This window comes from Littorina saxatilis, linkage group LG9, assembly GCF_037325665.1.
Source record: "Littorina saxatilis isolate snail1 linkage group LG9, US_GU_Lsax_2.0, whole genome shotgun sequence".
In the NCBI taxonomy this organism is placed as follows: domain Eukaryota; kingdom Metazoa; phylum Mollusca; class Gastropoda; order Littorinimorpha; family Littorinidae; genus Littorina; species Littorina saxatilis.
The window spans coordinates 65738352-65757160 of NC_090253.1; the positions used below are offsets into that span (position 1 = coordinate 65738352).

Genomic DNA, 18809 nt, shown 5'->3' on the forward strand with positions numbered 1-18809 from the left:
CATGGACTCGACCAGGATCTTCAGAGGGATTACTTTCCATTCCTGCATGAGTAGCTCACCAAGCTGAGCCACGTTAGCGGGAGGGGGGTGGTTGTCTCTCATGCGTCGGCCCAGGACGTCCCAGAGATGTTCTATTGGTGCCAGATCAGGGGAGTTGGTTGGCCACAGCATGCGCTGAACGCCCTGCTGTCCAAGGAAGTTGGTGACGATGCAAGCTCGATGCGGAGTTGCATTGTCATCCTGCATTGTGTATCCTTCATCCATGTCTGGCAGCGTGGGAATGGCAATGGGCTGAAGGAACCGTCGCGGTAGCGGACCCCGGTCAAAATGCCGTGCACAAGGTGGAGTGGGGGCTGCCTTGCAGGTGGAACCCGCCCCGCACCCTCACAAAGCCTCCACTGTAACGGTTCCGTTCTTGAACAGTGCCGTCGATGAATCGCTCCCCCTGACGCCTTCACACACGAACTCGCCCATACGGATGGGATAAAGTGAAGCAGGACTCATCCGTGAAGAGAACTCTGGACCAGGCAGCAGTGGTCCAGAGTTCTCTTCACAGATGAGTCCTGCTTCACTGCTGCCTGGTCCAGCGAAGATGGTGTCGACACCACTCTACTCGGGCCCGGTGATGAGAGTGTGTCGGAGGAGTTCTCACTGCTGGGCGCCTGGAATGGAGACTAGCTTCATGCAGACGGTTCCTTATCGTCTGGTCACCGACTCTGACGTGAGCTGCCATCCTCAGTTGTTCACTCAGGTCATTTGTGAGTCTTCGCTTACGCAGGGCAGCCAAACAGACGAATCTATCGTCTTGTCTGGATGTCATTCGTGGACGTCCTGGTCGTGGTCGTTTTTCAGCCCGTCCAGTGGTCTCGAAGCGATCTTTCAGTCTCTGGATGACAGAATGGCTTACAGCAAGTCTTCTGGCCACTTCTCGCATGGATACGCCGTCATGGATCCTCTGTTTACCGCAATCAGTCTTCGTCGTGGGGGCATGGTTACTCATGGCCGTGAAACAGCCCTGTAAATAGCCCAGCAAGTAAAACTGCAGATGAGCAGTGCTCACAACAGTCACGCCTTGCACGTGCTCCATGTTTGAAGTGCCCCCTAGCTTGCCTAGTCAGTACAGCGAGCACAAACTGTTAATTTAAATCACGGGATTTTTGCATTTCTTTTGACTTGAAGTGTACAGTGTCAATTCTGCCTGTGAACTGCAAACCATTGAAAATGGAATAAGAAATGTCCGAAGAAAAGTTTTTTGTAAGTAAATTGAAGCCTGTTTTGGGGTCGAATTCCCCTGAACACTGAGCCTTGGAAGAATGTACACAAAGATTGAGAGTGGCCCTTAAATTGTTTGGAGCAGTATACAACTTTTGGAATGATCTTTTGCAACGGTTGAAGCAACATTTTTTGCATTGTGCACAAGTCGAGTTTTCGAAGAAATTGATTATTTTTGGATATGCACAGAATGTATATACCGATAAAGTCTTTGATTTTGTTATTGGCTAATCATTACATTTACACCGCCAGAGTGAATGATTTAAAGGTCTTGAGCGTGTCTGTTATTATGATAAGTATGTGCCAAAGATTTCAAGTTCAAAAATACAATGCATGTAATCACAATGTCCCCAACAAATTTTATAGTGATTGAAAATTATGCCTACCCCTTTTTAGAAGATAAATCATTAAGTTTGGTAAGAAATATTAAGTTTGATAATGACTGTCATTTGAATTAATATCTAAAAATGCATAAATTGAGAATGTGAGCACACACACCCCTCACCTCTCTCTCTCCTATCTTTTACTTTCTTCCTCGACGGGCGCAGTGGCCTAGAGGATAAGACATCGGCCTCCTAATCGGAAGGTCGTGAGTTCAAATCCCAACTGCGGCCGCCTGGTGGGCTAAGGTTGGAGATTTTTTTTTTATCTCCCAGGTCAACTTATGTGCAGACCTGCTAGTGACTTATCCCCCTTCGCACAAGACCAAGTGCGCACAGAAAAGATCCTATAATCCATGTCAGAGTTCGATAGGTTATATCAACACGAAAATACCCATGCTTCCCCCGAAAGCGGCGTATGGCTGCCTAAATGGCGGGGTAAAAGCGGTCATACACGTAAAAGCCGTGGGAGTTTCAGCCCATGCACAAAACAAACAAACACTCTTCCTCTTTATCTCTCCCTCTTTATCTCTCCCTCTTTATCTCTCCCTCTTTATCTCTCCCTCCTTTGCAAATGTGTGTTACGTAAATGTGTTAACTTGTGTGTGAACGTGATGCATGGGTGAAACTGATCCAAACTAAAAATAAGGAAAGTCATGCCGGGGTCCAGGGCAAAGCCCCCTGAAAAGAAAACAAAGAAATTTGCTTTTCAGGCGTTTGATGCCTCTCCTGGCATCTCAAACACTTCATGGGCTTCTTGCACCAAACAGAATGAAGAACACCATCTTATGGGTGGTTTCAAACATTTTGCCAACAAACCTTTTTGAAGAGCCGGGTTCCAAGAGCCACGAAATCCCTTGCGGGATGCACAAAACAAAATTTTAGCATTTCAGGAAGGGTTTTGGGGGCCTATCCTGGCTTAGAAAAGAAAACAAGCTTTTTATGGAGATCCAAAAAATAAAGTCTTGTAATCATGAAGGTTCATGTAATTGATTGCAGCACCCTCTGTGGTCCAACATGCATTATGTTCCAATAATAAATCCACCACCCTCGATTACTTTATTGACTGTAACAAATGAAACTACTTGTTCCATTTTTGAGTCACTTGAGAAAAAGTGACTCTATGTAATCGGTCAGTGTTAGTCTGTCCGGCCGTCCGTCCGTAGACACCACCTTAACGTTGGACTTTTCTCGGAAACTATCAAAGCGATCGGGCTCATATTTTGTTTACTCGTGACCTCCAATGACCTCTACACTTTAACGATGGTTTCGTTGACCTTTGACCTTTTTCAAGGTCACAGGTCAGCGTCAAAGGAAAAATTAGACATTTTATATCTTTGACAAAGTTCATCGGATGTGATTGAAACTTTGTAGGATTATTCTTTACATCAAAGTATTTACATCTGTAGCCTTTTACGAACGTTATCAGAAAAACAAGGGAGATAACTAGCCTTTTCTGTTCGGCAACACACAACTTAACGTTGGGCTTTTCTCGGAAACTATAAAAGTGACCGGGCTCAAATTTTATGTGAACGTGACTCATTGTGTTGTGAATAGCAATTTCTTCCTGTCCATCTGATGCCTCATATAATATTCAGAACTGCGAAAGTGACTCGATCGAGCGTTTGCTCTTCTTGTTTTATTTTTCTTTAACGATATTGAAAATAAGGAATTTTCCTTATTTGACCACTTTCATTTGGCGGAATTCCGCCCTGAGGCGGAAAGGTTTCACTCATGGTGATGTCATGTCTGTCAGTCTGGCCTGATATTGTGTTTTTGTGTTCTGTCTTGTCTACCAGCCATGTACACCAAAAACATGTTGAAATGTAAAACAAGAAACCCGCATAATTTAGGACATTTTTTTATTATCCAAATGATTGATTACAAATCGCCGTCCGGGAATACAACTGCCGTATGTCTAAAAACCACATTTTTCAGGAGACGAAAAAAACTATTTATCTTGGTCACCATTACCCAAAATTCGTCGTTGTTTCACACAGAACATTGTTGTGATCTGGTTCGTTTGCCTATTATAATTTCTCTTTGAAAAATTAAGTCCTTAACTGTTATTTTAACACTATGCTGATTTTTTGACAGAAAGTCGGAAACAATACTGCCGTAAGTCAAGTTACGATGAGAGTGATGAGAAATTGGCGCAAATGTAACTGAGGTAACTCGATTTACGGCAGTTGTATACAGATTGAGAGAGATCTCTTTGAAAGGATTTCAAAGTTACGGTCATTTACATTGCAGATTTAAGTAGTAGGATAGCTGTCATGGCAAGTTTTAGATGTATAATGCTTGATGTTTGCCGTTTTATTGAGAGAAAAAACCGTGATTTAGTAATGTATTTGTTTAAATTTGGCTGTGTGTCTGTTTGTGTGTGTGTGTGTGTGTGTGTGTGTGTGTGTGTGTGTGTCTGTGTGTGTGTGAGAGAGAGAGAGAGAGAGAGAGAGAGAGAGAGAGAGAGAGAGAGAGAGAGAGAGAGAGAGAGAGAGAGAGAGAGAGAGCGAGCAATTTGTCCAATTACGTTCAGGACGTTTACTTGTAACAGCAAAAGTTCAACTTTATTCATGTCTATAAAACAGTTGGTTTAAAAAAAAGGTCATACCATGACTATTAACTCCATTAACTCTAAATTTGCAACAAAATGAAAATAGGTAATGATTCGTTTGTGCTATCTTTCATGAACACTGATCTGAGAAAAACAAAACTGGGTTCCTGTCTGTGGAACAGTTAGTTCAAGTACGTATTAATGTTCGAACATAACCAAACTCATGCCTATTGAACAGTTTATAACCATAGTCATTCAGCCTGAACTTGCGACATTCTGTAGTCAAAATAAAACGTCGTTAGTATTGCTTATGTGCATTGGTCTCTTTAAATTGTTGTCATTCTTTAGGAGCTGTTGGCCTGACTGTTCATGCTCACGTTCTGAACACCTGAAATGTGCTGGGTGTAAAAGAAGAAAAGAAGTTCACACCCACCACGAAACTCTATGTGATACTGCTCACTTGAACATGAACGCCTTTTTCACTGTTTGAATGCTGACCACAGTAAAGCCAATTAGGCATCATGGGGCAACGATCTGAAGTAGTGGTGATGTGCCTTTGGGATGATGTACCTTTCACAGAGATTGACCAGATCATTGTACTTCTCTTTGGTAATCGGTAATGGGGCTTTTGAAACGTTTTCCAAGACAATGTCAGCAGGATCTGGGATGCTATGGACAGCTCTCAGTTTTCGCACCAAATTGAGCTGGCAGTAATCGCCTGTGTAGTCATAACCAACGTCTACGACATTTGGTTCTTGTGACGATAGCTTAAATCTTTTCACGTCCAACCACCTAACTTTCTCTTTCTTTGTGTCCAACTGGAAATTCTTCAACAGCTCTGCTACTTTCTTAAAGTCGAAAAAGTCCGACTGAACCAGCTCGTCAACAATGTACAGAGGTGCATGTCGCTTGGCTGTTCTCATATTCTGTGCCCACTGGCTCGGGGTGTACACGGCCACGTGTCTGCTCATCCGTTCAATGACAGAATGCATGCTGTCCCCTTCGTTCTGAGAGTGACCCGATACAAAGAACACGTGCTCTATTTCATCAAAATGAAACTTTGTCATGGCATACCAGAGCATTGTAAGGAAGTTTTTGTTCCTGTTTTGCCCTCCACAGCTGTCCGAAAATAACACCACTTTCTTGACACCCCCCTCTTTGCTGATGCGTTCCAGGTATCTATAAACACAGCTGGCAATCTCATTCGATCCCCTGCTCGATGCAGTTTCTGCCCAGACATTGCAATATCCTTGTCCGTTTCTGTAATCATACACTGTCAAGTTGTAGGTATTCAGTTTTCTCTTGTAATACAGGCATGACTCAACACTTGAAGGGGTCGGCAGAACTTCTTCAAGATCAAACACTGCCGCTGCAAGACTTGGATCATCCTTTAATCTCGCTTTTACTTCATCTTTGAATTTTCTGCTATCTTCTTTCATCTGGTTATGCTTTTTGTACTCGCCCTCTTCTGTGTGATCGTAATATCCGTTCTCATAGGCGGCACAGATATCACATCGGTCTTTCATTCGTTTATGGAAGCTGATGTTGAATTCACGATTAAAAACATATCTGTAGGTGGTTTCACTAGCGGGAGCTTTGCATCCTTCCTTTTCCCGCTTTTGAACGTAGAGCTCATACATCTTCAGCAGACTGAGGGAACTTTCCAGGTATTCTCGTGTTGAATCTTTCCTTGCATAGTGACTCTCTACTCTCGCAAAGCTGTTGATGTGCTTTCTAATCTCATCCTTCTCACTGTCCTTTGAGTTGCCTCTTTGGCTTTGCTTTCCCCGCTTTTCTGCATCACAGGTTCCCAGAGAGTTAATATTCTTCAGTGATGTGGCAACAACCGTGTCTGATATATCCAGAGTATCAAGAAACATCTTCTTGCAAACTTTAACTATCTTTCCATGGTGCATGTGGTATTCATAAGTGGAACCTCTCCTTGAAGATGACTTTGTGTGTGTACTTTTTTTCTCACGTTTCTTGACTGTTTTACACAAGTACTGCCTCTGTTGTGTGAGACAACCCAATTTCCAGAAACTGTGAAAAATTTGGATCCTTTCATCCTCTGAGACTTTTGACTTGCACTTATTTCTGCATTGGTCCCCACAACCTGATTTCAGCTCTCTTTTTCTCTTGAGTTTTCCTGCTCTTGATACATAACTTTCTCCACTGTTCCTGAGCCGTTTTCTCTTGTTCTCTTTCCAATCATCCTCATGTCGGAGTCTTTTTCTGGATTGCCTCGGCTTGTCCTGACTGGGAACGGTAAATGGACTTGTTGCTTGGGAATGTCCTGCAGTGGGTGATCCAATTAAAGTATTGCTTGCGTCACTGTCACGTGTTTGCTCACTTCTTATATGCTCTGGGTCTGTCACTTCCTCTTGGTTTTCAGAAGATGCAGGGTGTCCTGCTGTGCTACACCAAACAGCATCACCATAGTCTTCATCCCAGCTCATCTCAGATGATGAACAATCCAGAAATTTCAATTCTTCCTTTGAAGGAACATAATCATCGCCATCGCTTAGATGATCCGAAGAAGCCTCTGACTCGGCACATTCAGTTGTCAAACACTGGTTAATTGTTGGAAGTGGGACATCTCCATCCGATTCATGCTCCATTTCAATGCACGGATCAACATTCCGAAGGTGACTTAGTGGAATGTCATCCTCGTCGTCAACTTGTCTAAGGTGGCTAAGTGGAACATCATTGTCATCCTCGTCTTGTCTGCCTTTTCTTGGGTTAATCAAGGGAATGTTATCCTCATCCTCACCTTGTTCAAGGTGTCTCATTGGAACGTCATTCTCATCCTCATCTTGTCTGCCTGGTTTAAGACGGATCAGGGGAATGTCATCCTCATCTTCAAATTGTCTAAGGTGGGGTAGTGGAATGTCATCCTCGTCGTCAACTTGTCTAAGGTGGCTAAGTGGAACATCATTGTCATCCTCGTCTTGTCTGCCTGGTTTAAGACGGATCAGGGGAATGTCATCCTCATCTTCAAATTGTCCAAGGTGGGGTAGTGGAACAGTGTCTTCCGTCATCTCAACAGAGGCATACACATTCACAGCTTCAAACACAGCCTCGTTGGACATCCCGAGCGACTGACACAGATCATGCATAAAGCTGATCAAACTCTCAGATCCTTCATGCTTAGTAACACAAGCACGACCTTCAGGATGACATATTCCTTTCTTATCCCTGCTGTGGGAATCAAATACGTAAAATGTTGACAGAACTTTCATGATGCCAATGGTATAAGAAGAAAAGACACCCCCAACAGTGAAGACTGCAGCATGCTCAATCTGTTCAACAGTTTGCTGTAAAGTCACTGCACCCTCATCGAGGGAAGCATCTCTGCTGCCAAGCATTCCATTGCGATTATTGTCGACATGAAGGTTTACTTTGCGTCCTTCAATCACTACAGTTTGAATTGCTTCACTGGGAAAAAGCACTGTGACGTCATGGGCTTCAGCTGCAGACAAGTACAGCCTGTCTCCGTCATGTAGTATTTCATCAAGATCCTGCGTGGTCCACAGAGACACGTCCTTGACACAGTGATGTGCCACTGCTCGCATTGCCATGGCCGTACACTGCCTTCCCCGACCCTCGAATCTGGAATCCCCTTGATGAAAGCTTCCTCGGACATGGATTCCCATGGTTGGCAAACACTGACCAAAACAGAAAGGAAAGCAACGCTTTGAAACTCAAGGACAAAAATATGGCAAGATGGGGCACGCCCATGCTAAGCATGCCTTACTAGATTTCAAATCTTAAAAATATTTATGAGACTTATGATGGTTTCACTCGATATTTCATTGCAGATACTGTTCGTGGAACAAAAGTAATATTAAAGTGTACTAATTTTTCAAAAAAACAAAATCTCAACAACAACAAAATCTGCCAGAATGTTACGTGTCAGTCAGCCTGCCTCGTGTCTCAACCTGCCCCGGTGTCCCCCACCAATACAATTATACAAAACAACGAAGTTGTGCTAAATAATGATTAATACTGGTTATTATAGTCTTAAATGCTTGGTAATATGCATTGGTTTATTTTGATATTCGTTGTAGGCTTTATTCAGAGATCTTGGATATTTTCACTTACCTATTTTCGTGGTTTGATGCTTCAGCTTTCGTGGTTTGATGTTTTGGCAATTGTGGCGCCAAACAACAGGAACAAGAAAGTAAAATAAAAATGTGAATCGCAATTTTTACGAAAAGTATTAAAATTGAAGAGAAAGCTGGAGAACAATTGTCGTATGTGAGAAACTTGAGGCATTCCTACCAATCATTTTGTAAAAATCTGCAATGCTACAACCGTAAGTTGACATACGACAGTTGTGTATCCGGCAAAAAATGAAAAATACAAATACAGTTGAGGTAAATCAATTTACGGCAGTCTTCTTCCCACAAGATTCGAAGTGAGTTGAGATACAGTAATTGTTTTTTGATGACAGGGCGTTTATTTATAGGAGATAGTGTTTACGACTTTGCTAAGTTATGCCCCTTGATATGCTGATATGGAATGCCAAAAATGTCAAAAAAGCAAAAAATGGAGTTACGGCAGTTGTATTCCCGGACGGCGATGTGTCATAGTTTTGCCAACCGTAAATGATCATGTATGAGAGTTGTATCATGTAGTGAGGGATATATGTTTATGGATTAAAAACCCCACAATGATGTGCTTGGCATAATAAAAAATATAAAAAAAAGTAATAAAAAAATAAAAATATACAAATCAGAGCGAGGAGATGAAAGGACAAAGAAGCGATACGTACATCTCTCTGGAAGAAGGGGTGCATCAATGCCTGTTTGGCCGTCAGTCGCTTGGCTGGGTCCGTCACCAGGAGCTTGCTGATCTGTTCACACCAACATCATCACCACATTAGTCAACTACAGCGCAACCCTTCTCTAAAGACATCCACAAATCTGAGAAAATCACATCAAAAACTGGAGGGAGTTTAAAAATTGGGGAACAAATAAAAAAATATTTGATTTTGTCTGTCTGTCTGTCTGTCTGTCTGTCTGTCTGTCTGTCTGTCTGCCTGCCTAAAAGCTAGGTCAATGTACTGTGAATGTAACGTTTTGTTTTCTCAATAATTAAACGTTCCACTAACGTACCATTCTTGTTTTTTACATTTAGTCAGGTTAGTCGTGTTTTCGGTCTTTTGTACTCTTATGATCAACTGCTCTGCGTTCCTATCGCAATGTGGTGTCGAATGACAAATTCACATCTCGACCGGAAGTTAACCCCGGAGTGTATGCAGGGGTTCCCATAGCCAGTGCGTTACTTGTAATACAGTGCCAGAGTTTGCCACAATTATCTCCTCTTGGACCATAGCAGTCCAATACCTGTGTGAACGCCAAGGGCTCTCAGTCACATCGTCTGCCAGACAATGCAGACAATAAATCTAAACCAGCCAACACTAAATCAACACTAAATCAACACTAAATCAACACTAAATCAACACTAAATCAACACTCAATAAACACTAAATCAACACTAAATCAACACTAAATCAACACTAAATCAACACTAAATCAACACTAAATCAACACTCAATCAACACTAAATCAACACTAAATCAACACTAAATCAACACTCAATCAACACTCAATCAACACTAAATCAACACTAAATCAACACTAACTAAAGGGTGTTTGGATAATGTGCATGGACTGAATGTCGTGCATTCGTTTGTCAATACAGTAGAAATACACCTTTTAAGACAGCTAAAAATCAAGAAAAATGAAATCTCAAAACGGAGGGAGTCTTAAAATGGATGTAAATTTGCAGATGTTATGCACAGTGAATCTGAAGAAACACTTTCCTAAAAAGGAGGAAGGAGCCGTTAAATTGGGGGGGGGGGGTGTCTCAAAAGGGGGTTCCGCTGTACCGTACTTGCCCTTAGAAGAACCCCCCCCCATGAAACTTTGTGTTTCTTAACCCCACGATGAATCCCCTGCACATACCAGGTCTTTGGGCGTGTCGGACACATCGTGCCACAGCGGTGAGCTGAAGCTGTAGTTGCCCGCCATGATGTCGCGTAGCATGTACATCTGCTTGCGGTGCCAGAACGGGGGTGAGCCGCACAGTCTGAAATCACACACACAACTATCACTGTCTGTGCTGACACACATATCTGAAATCACAACAAGATTTCTCACTATCTGTTCTGTGCTGACATACAATGACAAGGGACTGTGTTTCAAATATTTTTGAAATGAACAGTGATCGCGCTAGGTATTTAGCTTGCTGATGTTTGTGGAGTGAATGTCTAGTAAACAACGACAACAACAACAACAAACAACTAAAGGGGGATAAGAACAGACACACACAGTCACAACCAATGAAACAGGAGAACCAAAATAAAAACCGAGCAAACTCTAGATTTAAACCAGTCTGAATCATCCTCCAGAAAGCAAACAGCTGCACGTGTTTCTGTGTGTGTGCAATGTGTGTGACCGTGTTGTGTGTGACCGTGTTGTGTGTGACCGTATTGTGTGTGACCGTGTTCTGTGTGTGACCGTGTTGTGTGTGACCGTGTTGTGTGTGACCGTGTTGTGTGTGACTGTGTTGTGTGTGACCGTGTTGTGTGTGTGACCGTGTTGTGTGTGTGACCGGGTTGTGTGTGTGCAATGTGTGTGACCGGGTTGTGTGTGACCGTGTTGTGTGTGACCGTGTTCTGTGTGTGTGCAATGTGTGTGACCGTGTTGTGTGTGACCGTGTTCTGTGTGACCGTGTTGTGTGTGACCGTGTTGTGTATGACTGTGTTCTGTGTGTGTGCAATGTGTGTGACCGTGTTGTGTGTGACCGTGTTGTGTGTGACCGTGTTGTGTGTGACCGTGTTGTGTGTGACCGTGTTCTGTGTGTGTGCAATGTGTGTGACCGGGTTGTGTGTGACCGTGTTCTGTGTGACCGTGTTGTGTGTGACCGTGTTGTGTGTGACCGTGTTCTGTGTGTGTGCAATGTGTGTGACCGTGTTCTGTGTGTGTGCAATGACTGTGTGACCGTGTTGTGTGTGACCGTGTTGTGTGTGACCGTGTTGTGTGTGACCGTGTTGTGTGTGTGCAATGTGTGTGACCGTGTTGTGTGTGTGCAATGTGTGTGACCGTGTTGTGTGTGACCGTGTTCTGTGTGTGTGCAATGTGTGTGACCGTGTTGTGTGTGACCGTGTTGTGTGTGACCGTGTTGTGTGTGACCGTGTTGTGTGTGACCGTGTTGTGTGTGACCGTGTTGTGTGTGACCGTGTTGTGTGTGTGCAATGTGTGTGACCGTGTTGTGTGTGTGCAATGTGTGTGACCGTGTTTCTGTGTGTGTGCAATGTGTGTGACCGTGTTGTGTGTGACCGTGTTGTGTGTGTGCAATGTGTGTGACCGTGTTGTGTGTGACCGTGTTGTGTGTGTGCAATGTGTGTGACCGTGTTGTGTGTGACCGTGTTGTGTGTGTGTGCAATGTGTATGACCGGGTTGTGTGCTGCTAGACTCATCGCTGACCTAATGTTTTGAATGCCTAGATAAGAACTGGTCATGAACATTAATTTTATCTACATGTACATGTCAATACTTATTTGGTTCAGGTTTAATATGCATGGCATCTACTCACAGTGTAAACATGATGACGCCACATGCCCATCTGTTGAACAAAAAAATACATTAAATAAACAATGTCATCTTGGCTGACAACAACAATGTTGTTTTTTATAACCTGTCAAACGTCCCAAGCATGTCAAGCTATCACTAACACTGCGATAAGAGAGCGGCTGAGTGCAGATCGGGCGATGAGACGTCTGCCTGCTTCTATCTGATGCCAATACTGACTAGCTAATATTACACTTTTACATATTAGTAAACCCAGAGACTGAAACATACAGGTACTGAACACACCTGAGCTACAATCACTGTTCACACACACACACACACACACACACACACACACACACACACACACACACACACACACACGCACGCACGCACGCACGCACGCACGCACACACACACACACACACACACACACGCACGCACGCACGCACACACACGCACGCACACACGCACACACACACACACACAATGCACACGCACACACACACACACATACACTTTCTTTTCCTTTCTCTCTCTCCTCTCTGTTTCTCAAAAAACACACACCACACGCACACCACACGCACACACACACCACACACACCACACCACACCACACGCACACCACACCACACACACACCACATGCACACCGTACCCACTAACTCCCTCCCCCACCCTACCACTGCAAAAAGAATATGAAGTTTCTATGTTATGAAAAAAGGGATTTGTTTCATTGTTTCATTGTCCTAACCTTGCAAGCCAGACAGCAGATATCTGACTGTGTACAGACGTAACACTCACATGTCCTGACCTTGCAAGCCAGACAGCAGATATCTGACTGTGTACAGACGTAACACTCACATGTCCTAACCTTGCAAGCCAGACAGCAGATATCTGACTGTGTACAGACGTAACACTCACATGTCCACCTCCAGCCCGTAGCCCCCGTCGTTGTCTTCGTTCATGGCCTGCACCAACACCTCGGGCGCCAGGTAACCAGGTGTGCCTAGCAGCTCTGCACACACAGACAAGTCAGTTTGTCAGGAAACAAGGATAACATTTCAATAGTCAATACAGTGGAACCCCCTTTTAAGACCCCCCAATTTAAGACTCCCTCCCTTATAAGACCTTGTTTTCTCAGACTTTCTGTTCACAACCTGTGTAAAGTTACCCCCATTTTAAGCCTGCCTCATTTTTAAGACCTAATTTTCTCGGATTTTTGTAAGGTCTTAAAAGGGGGGTTCCACTGTAGCAACTTTTTGTTTGGGTTTAAATTAGAATAAACAAGTGAAGCCAGAAATGTGCATTTTGCATGATTCTTACCTGCTCGTTTTGAGCTATTTTCCCTCCTTTGTTTGTTTACACAGGCAGTCTAGCTACTACCTGCACTACAAGAAGATGACAAGGCTCTCACCTGTGAGGCGCTCAGTCTCGGGCAGTCTAGCTACTACCTGCACTACAACAAGATGACAAGGCTCTCACCTGTGAGGCGCTCAGTCTCGGGCAGTCTAGCTACTACCTGCACTACAACAAGATGACAAGACTTTCACCTGTGAGGCGGGCAGTCTAGCTACTACCTGCACTACAACAAGATGACAAGGCTTTCACCTGTGAGGCGGGCAGTCTAGCTACTACCTGCACTACAACAAGATGACAAGACTTTCACCTGTGAGGCGCTCAGTCTCGGGCAGTCTAGCTACTACCTGCACTACAACAAGATGACAAGACTTTCACCTGTGAGGCGCTCAGTCTCGGGCAGTCTAGCTACTACCTGCACTACAACAAGATGACAAGGCTCTCACCTGTGAGGCGGGCAGTCTAGCTACTACCTGCACTACAACAAGATGACAAGACTTTCACCTGTGAGGCGCTCAGTCTCGGGCAGTCTAGCTACTACCTGCACTACAACAAGATGACAAGGCTCTCACTGTGAGGCGCTCAGTCTCGGGCAGTCTAGCTACTACCTGCACTACAACAAGATGACAAGGCTTTCACCTGTGAGGCGCTCAGTCTCGGGCAGTCTAGCTACTACCTGCACTACAACAAGATGACAAGACTTTCACCTGTGAGGCGCTCAGTCTCGGGCAGTCTAGCTACTACCTGCACTACAACAAGATGACAAGACTTTCACCTGTGAGGCGCTCAGTCTCGGGCAGTCTAGCTACTACCTGCACTACAACAAGATGACAAGGCTTTCACCTGTGAGGCGCTCAGTCTCGGGCAGTCTAGCTACTACCTGCACTACAACAAGATGACAAGGCTCTCACCTGTGAGGCGCTCAGTCTCGGGCAGTCTAGCTACTACCTGCACTACAACAAGATGACAAGGCTCTCACCTGTGAGGCGCTCAGTCTCGGGCAGTCTAGCTACTACCTGCACTACAACAAGATGACGAGGCTCTCACCTGTGAGGCGCTCAGTCTCGGGCAGTCTAGCTACTACCTGCACTACAACAAGATGACAAGACTTTCACCTGTGAGGCGCTCAGTCTCGGGCAGTCTAGCTACTACCTGCACTACAACAAGATGACAAGGCTTTCACCTGTGAGGCGCTCAGTCTCGGGCAGTCTAGCTACTACCTGCACTACAACAAGATGACAAGGCTCTCACCTGTGAGGCGCTCAGTCTCGGGCAGTCTAGCTACTACCTGCACTACAACAAGATGACAAGGCTCTCACCTGTGAGGCGCTCAGTCTCGGGCAGTCTAGCTACTACCTGCACTACAACAAGATGACAAGGCTCTCACCTGTGAGGCGGGCAGTCTCGGGCAGTCTAGCTACTACCTGCACTACAACAAGATGACAAGGCTCTCACCTGTGAGGCGCTCAGTCTCGGGCAGTCTAGCTACTACCTGCACTACAACAAGATGACAAGGCTCTCACCTGTGAGGCGGGCAGTCTCGGGCAGTCTAGCTACTACCTGCACTACAACAAGATGACGAGGCTCTCACCTGTGAGGCGCTCAGTCTCGGGCAGTCTAGCTACTACCTGCACTACAACAAGATGACAAGGCTCTCACCTGTGAGGCGGGCAGTCTCGGGCAGTCTAGCTACTACCTGCACTACAACAAGATGACAAGGCTCTCACCTGTGAGGCGGGCAGTCTCGGGCAGTCTAGCTACTACCTGCACTACAACAAGATGACAAGGCTCTCACCTGTGAGGCGCTCAGTCTCGGGCAGCACGGTAGCAAAGCCAAAGTCCGACACCTTGATGTTCATGTTGTCGTCCATTAAAATGTTTTCAGGCTGAGGACAAGACAAAATCAGACCAACATGAATCAGACAAGCCATTCAAATCCTTAACGGACAGACTGCAAATCTTCCAAACTCAAGAATGAAAAAAACAAACACAGAAAGGTTAGTTCATGGAGCGTTTGTTTATAGACTAAAAATTCACATGTACGTCCACCTAAAAAAATAATAGCAGACAAGCTTAAATCAAAAACCACATCTTACCATTACAAATTTCATGTTCAGACCAACTTCTACCTACAAGAAAAAGAGGCTTAATACCCATTACACAAAAATGCGCATCCATGCATTCCATCCAATGCACGCAGACAGACAGACAGACAGACAGACAGACAGACAGACAAGCACACACAAACACTGACCTTGAGATCTCTGTGAACGATGCGTTTCCCATGAAGATAGTTGACCACATCAAATAACTGATGCATGAAGAACCTAGTCACCAAAAACAACCAATAAATCATTACCTACCAGCTAGGTCAGAAGAAGGATTTCTAACAAAAGTTTAAAGCAATTTAAATCAAAACAAAACTATCAGATGTGACTGTCTTGAACATGTGAGCTGGATGGAAATATAGGGGGGTAGGGGTATTTTTGATATTTGTAGGGAATAGACTCAGCATTTTAGTGGTCAAATGTCTATTTATATAATACAAACTTAGACAAGGACCTTTAACTGGACCGGTGTCTAAAAATGGGGGTACCTTTACAGCTCCAGGCAATCTGACCATTGACAGCTCTAGGCAATCTGACCATTGACAGCTCTAGGCAATCTGACCATTGACAGCTCTAGGCAACCTGACCATTGACAGCTCTAGGCAATCTGACCATTGACAGCTCTAGGCAATCTGACCATTGACAGCTCTAGGCAACCTGACCATTGACAGCTCTAGGCAATCTGACCATTGACAGCTCCAGGCAATCTGACCATTGACAGCTCTAGGCAATCTGACCATTGACAGCTCTAGGCAATCTGACCATTGACAGCTCTAGGCAACCTGACCATTGACAGGTCTGGGCAACCTGACCATTGACAGCTCCAGGCAATCTGACCCTTGACAGCTCCAGGCAATCTGACCATTGACAGCTCTAGGCAATCTGACCATTGACAGCTCTAGGCAATCTGACCATTGACAGCTCTAGGCAACCTGACCATTGACAGGTCTAGGCAATCTGACCATTGACAGCTCTAGGCAACCTGACCATTGACAGGTCTAGGCAATCTGACCATTGACAGCTCCAGGCAATCTGACCATTGACAGCTCTGGGCAATCTGACCATTGACAGCTCTAGGCAATCTGACCATTGACAGCTCTGGGCAATCTGACCATTGACAGGTCTAGGCAATCTGACCATTGACAGCTCTAGGCAATCTGACCATTGACAGCTCTGGGTAATCTGACCATTGACAGGTCTAGGCAATCTGACCATTGACAGCTCTAGGCAATCTGACCATTGACAGCTCTAGGCAATCTGACCATTGACAGCTCTGGGCAATCTGACCATTGACAGCTCTAGGCAATCTGACCATTGACAGCTCTGGGCAATCTGACCATTGACAGCTCCAGGCAACCTGACCATTGACAGGTCTAGGCAATCTGACCATTGACAGCTCTGGGCAATCTGACCATTGACAGCTCTAGGCAACCTGACCATTGACAGGTCTAGGCAATCTGACCATTGACAGCTCTAGGCAACCTGACCATTGACAGGTCTGGGCAACCTGACCATTGACAGCTCTGGGCAATCTGACCATTGACAGCTCTAGGCAATCTGACCATTGACAGCTCTGGGCAATCTGACCATTGACAGCTCTAGGCAATCTGACCATTGACAGCTCTAGGCAACCTGACCATATTGACAGGTCTAGGCAATCTGACCATTGACAGCTCTAGGCAATCTGACCATTGACAGGTCTAGGCAACCTGACCATTGACAGGTCTAGGCAATCTGACCATTGACAGCTCTAGGCAACCTGACCATTGACAGCTCTAGGCAATCTGACCCTTGACAGCTCTAGGCAATCTGACCCTTTACAGCTCTAGGCAATCTGACCCTTGACAGCTCTAGGCAATCTGACCCTTGACAGCTCCAGGCAATCTGACCCTTGACAGCTCCAGGCAATCTGACCCTTGACAGCTCCAGGCAATCTGACCATTGACAGCTCTAGGCAACCTGACCATTGACAGGTCTAGGCAATCTGACCATTGACAGCTCTAGGCAACCTGACCATTGACAGGTCTAGGCAATCTGACCATTGACAGCTCCAGGCAATCTGACCATTGACAGCTCTGGGCAATCTGACCATTGACAGCTCTAGGCAATCTGACCATTGACAGCTCTGGGCAATCTGACCATTGACAGGTCTAGGCAATCTGACCATTGACAGCTCTAGGAAATCTGACCATTGACAGCTCTGGGCAATCTGACCATTGACAGGTCTAGGCAATCTGACCATTGACAGCTCTAGGCAATCTGACCATTGACAGCTCTAGGCAATCTGACCATTGACAGCTCTGGGCAATCTGACCATTGACAGCTCTAGGCAATCTGACCATTGACAGCTCTGGGCAATCTGACCATTGACAGCTCTAGGCAACCTGACCATTGACAGGTCTGGGCAACCTGACCATTGACAGCTCTGGGCAATCTGACCATTGACAGCTCTAGGCAACCTGACCATTGACAGGTCTAGGCAATCTGACCATTGACAGCTCTAGGCAACCTGACCATTGACAGGTCTGGGCAACCTGACCATTGACAGCTCTGGGCAATCTGACCATTGACAGCTCTAGGCAATCTGACCATTGACAGCTCTGGGCAATCTGACCATTGACAGCTCTAGGCAATCTGACCATTGACAGCTCTAGGCAACCTGACCATATTGACAGGTCTAGGCAATCTGACCATTGACAGCTCTAGGCAATCTGACCATTGACAGGTCTAGGCAACCTGACCATTGACAGGTCTAGGCAATCTGACCATTGACAGCTCTAGGCAACCTGACCATTGACAGCTCTAGGCAATCTGACCCTTGACAGCTCTAGGCAATCTGACCCTTGACAGCTCTAGGCAATCTGACCCTTGACAGCTCTAGGCAATCTGACCCTTGACAGCTCCAGGTAATCTGACCCTTGACAGCTCTAGGCAATCTGACCCTTGACAGCTCCAGGCAATCTGACCATTGACAGCTCTGGGCAATCTGACCATTGACAGCTCTAGGCAACCTGACCATTGACAGCTCTAGGCAATCTGACCCTTGACAGCTCTAGGCAATCTGACCCTTTACAGCTCTAGGCAATCTGACCCTTGACAGCTCTAGGCAATCTGACCCTTGACAGCTCCAGGCAATCTGACCCTTGACAGCTCCAGGCAATCTGACCCTTGACAGCTCCAGGCAATCTGACCATTGACAGCTCTAGGCAACCTGACCATTGACAGGTCTAGGCAATCTGACCATTGACAGCTCTAGGCAACCTGACCATATTGACAGGTCTAGGCAATCTGACCATTGACAGCTCTAGGCAATCTGACCATTGACAGCTCTGGGCAATCTGACCATTGACAGCTCTAGGCAATCTGACCATTGACAGCTCTGGGCAATCTGACCATTGACAGGTCTAGGCAATCTGACCATTGACAGCTCTAGGCAATCTGACCATTGACAGCTCTGGGCAATCTGACCATTGACAGGTCTAGGCAATCTGACCATTGACAGCTCTGGGCAATCTGACCATTGACAGCTCTAGGCAACCTGACCATTGACAGGTCTGGGC

At 45.4% G+C, this 18809-nt stretch overlaps 1 protein-coding gene across 3 annotated transcripts in view; it reads right to left on the minus strand.

Annotated features, from left to right (window-relative positions):
* The window catches only part of LOC138976846 (phosphorylase b kinase gamma catalytic chain, skeletal muscle/heart isoform-like), a 60900-nt gene that overhangs the window by 8580 nt on the left and 33511 nt on the right, over positions 1–18809 (minus strand). For all 3 annotated transcript variants that reach the window (XM_070349737.1, XM_070349735.1, XM_070349736.1), the window contains exons 5-10: positions 15396–15468; positions 14937–15027; positions 12707–12800; positions 11809–11838; positions 10176–10299; positions 8981–9061 (exon numbers count right to left, since the gene is read on the minus strand). In XM_070349737.1, the coding sequence (XP_070205838.1) occupies positions 8981–9061; positions 10176–10299; positions 11809–11838; positions 12707–12800; positions 14937–15027; positions 15396–15468 (493 nt within the window). The remainder of the gene's footprint in view (positions 1–8980; positions 9062–10175; positions 10300–11808; positions 11839–12706; positions 12801–14936; positions 15028–15395; positions 15469–18809) is intronic.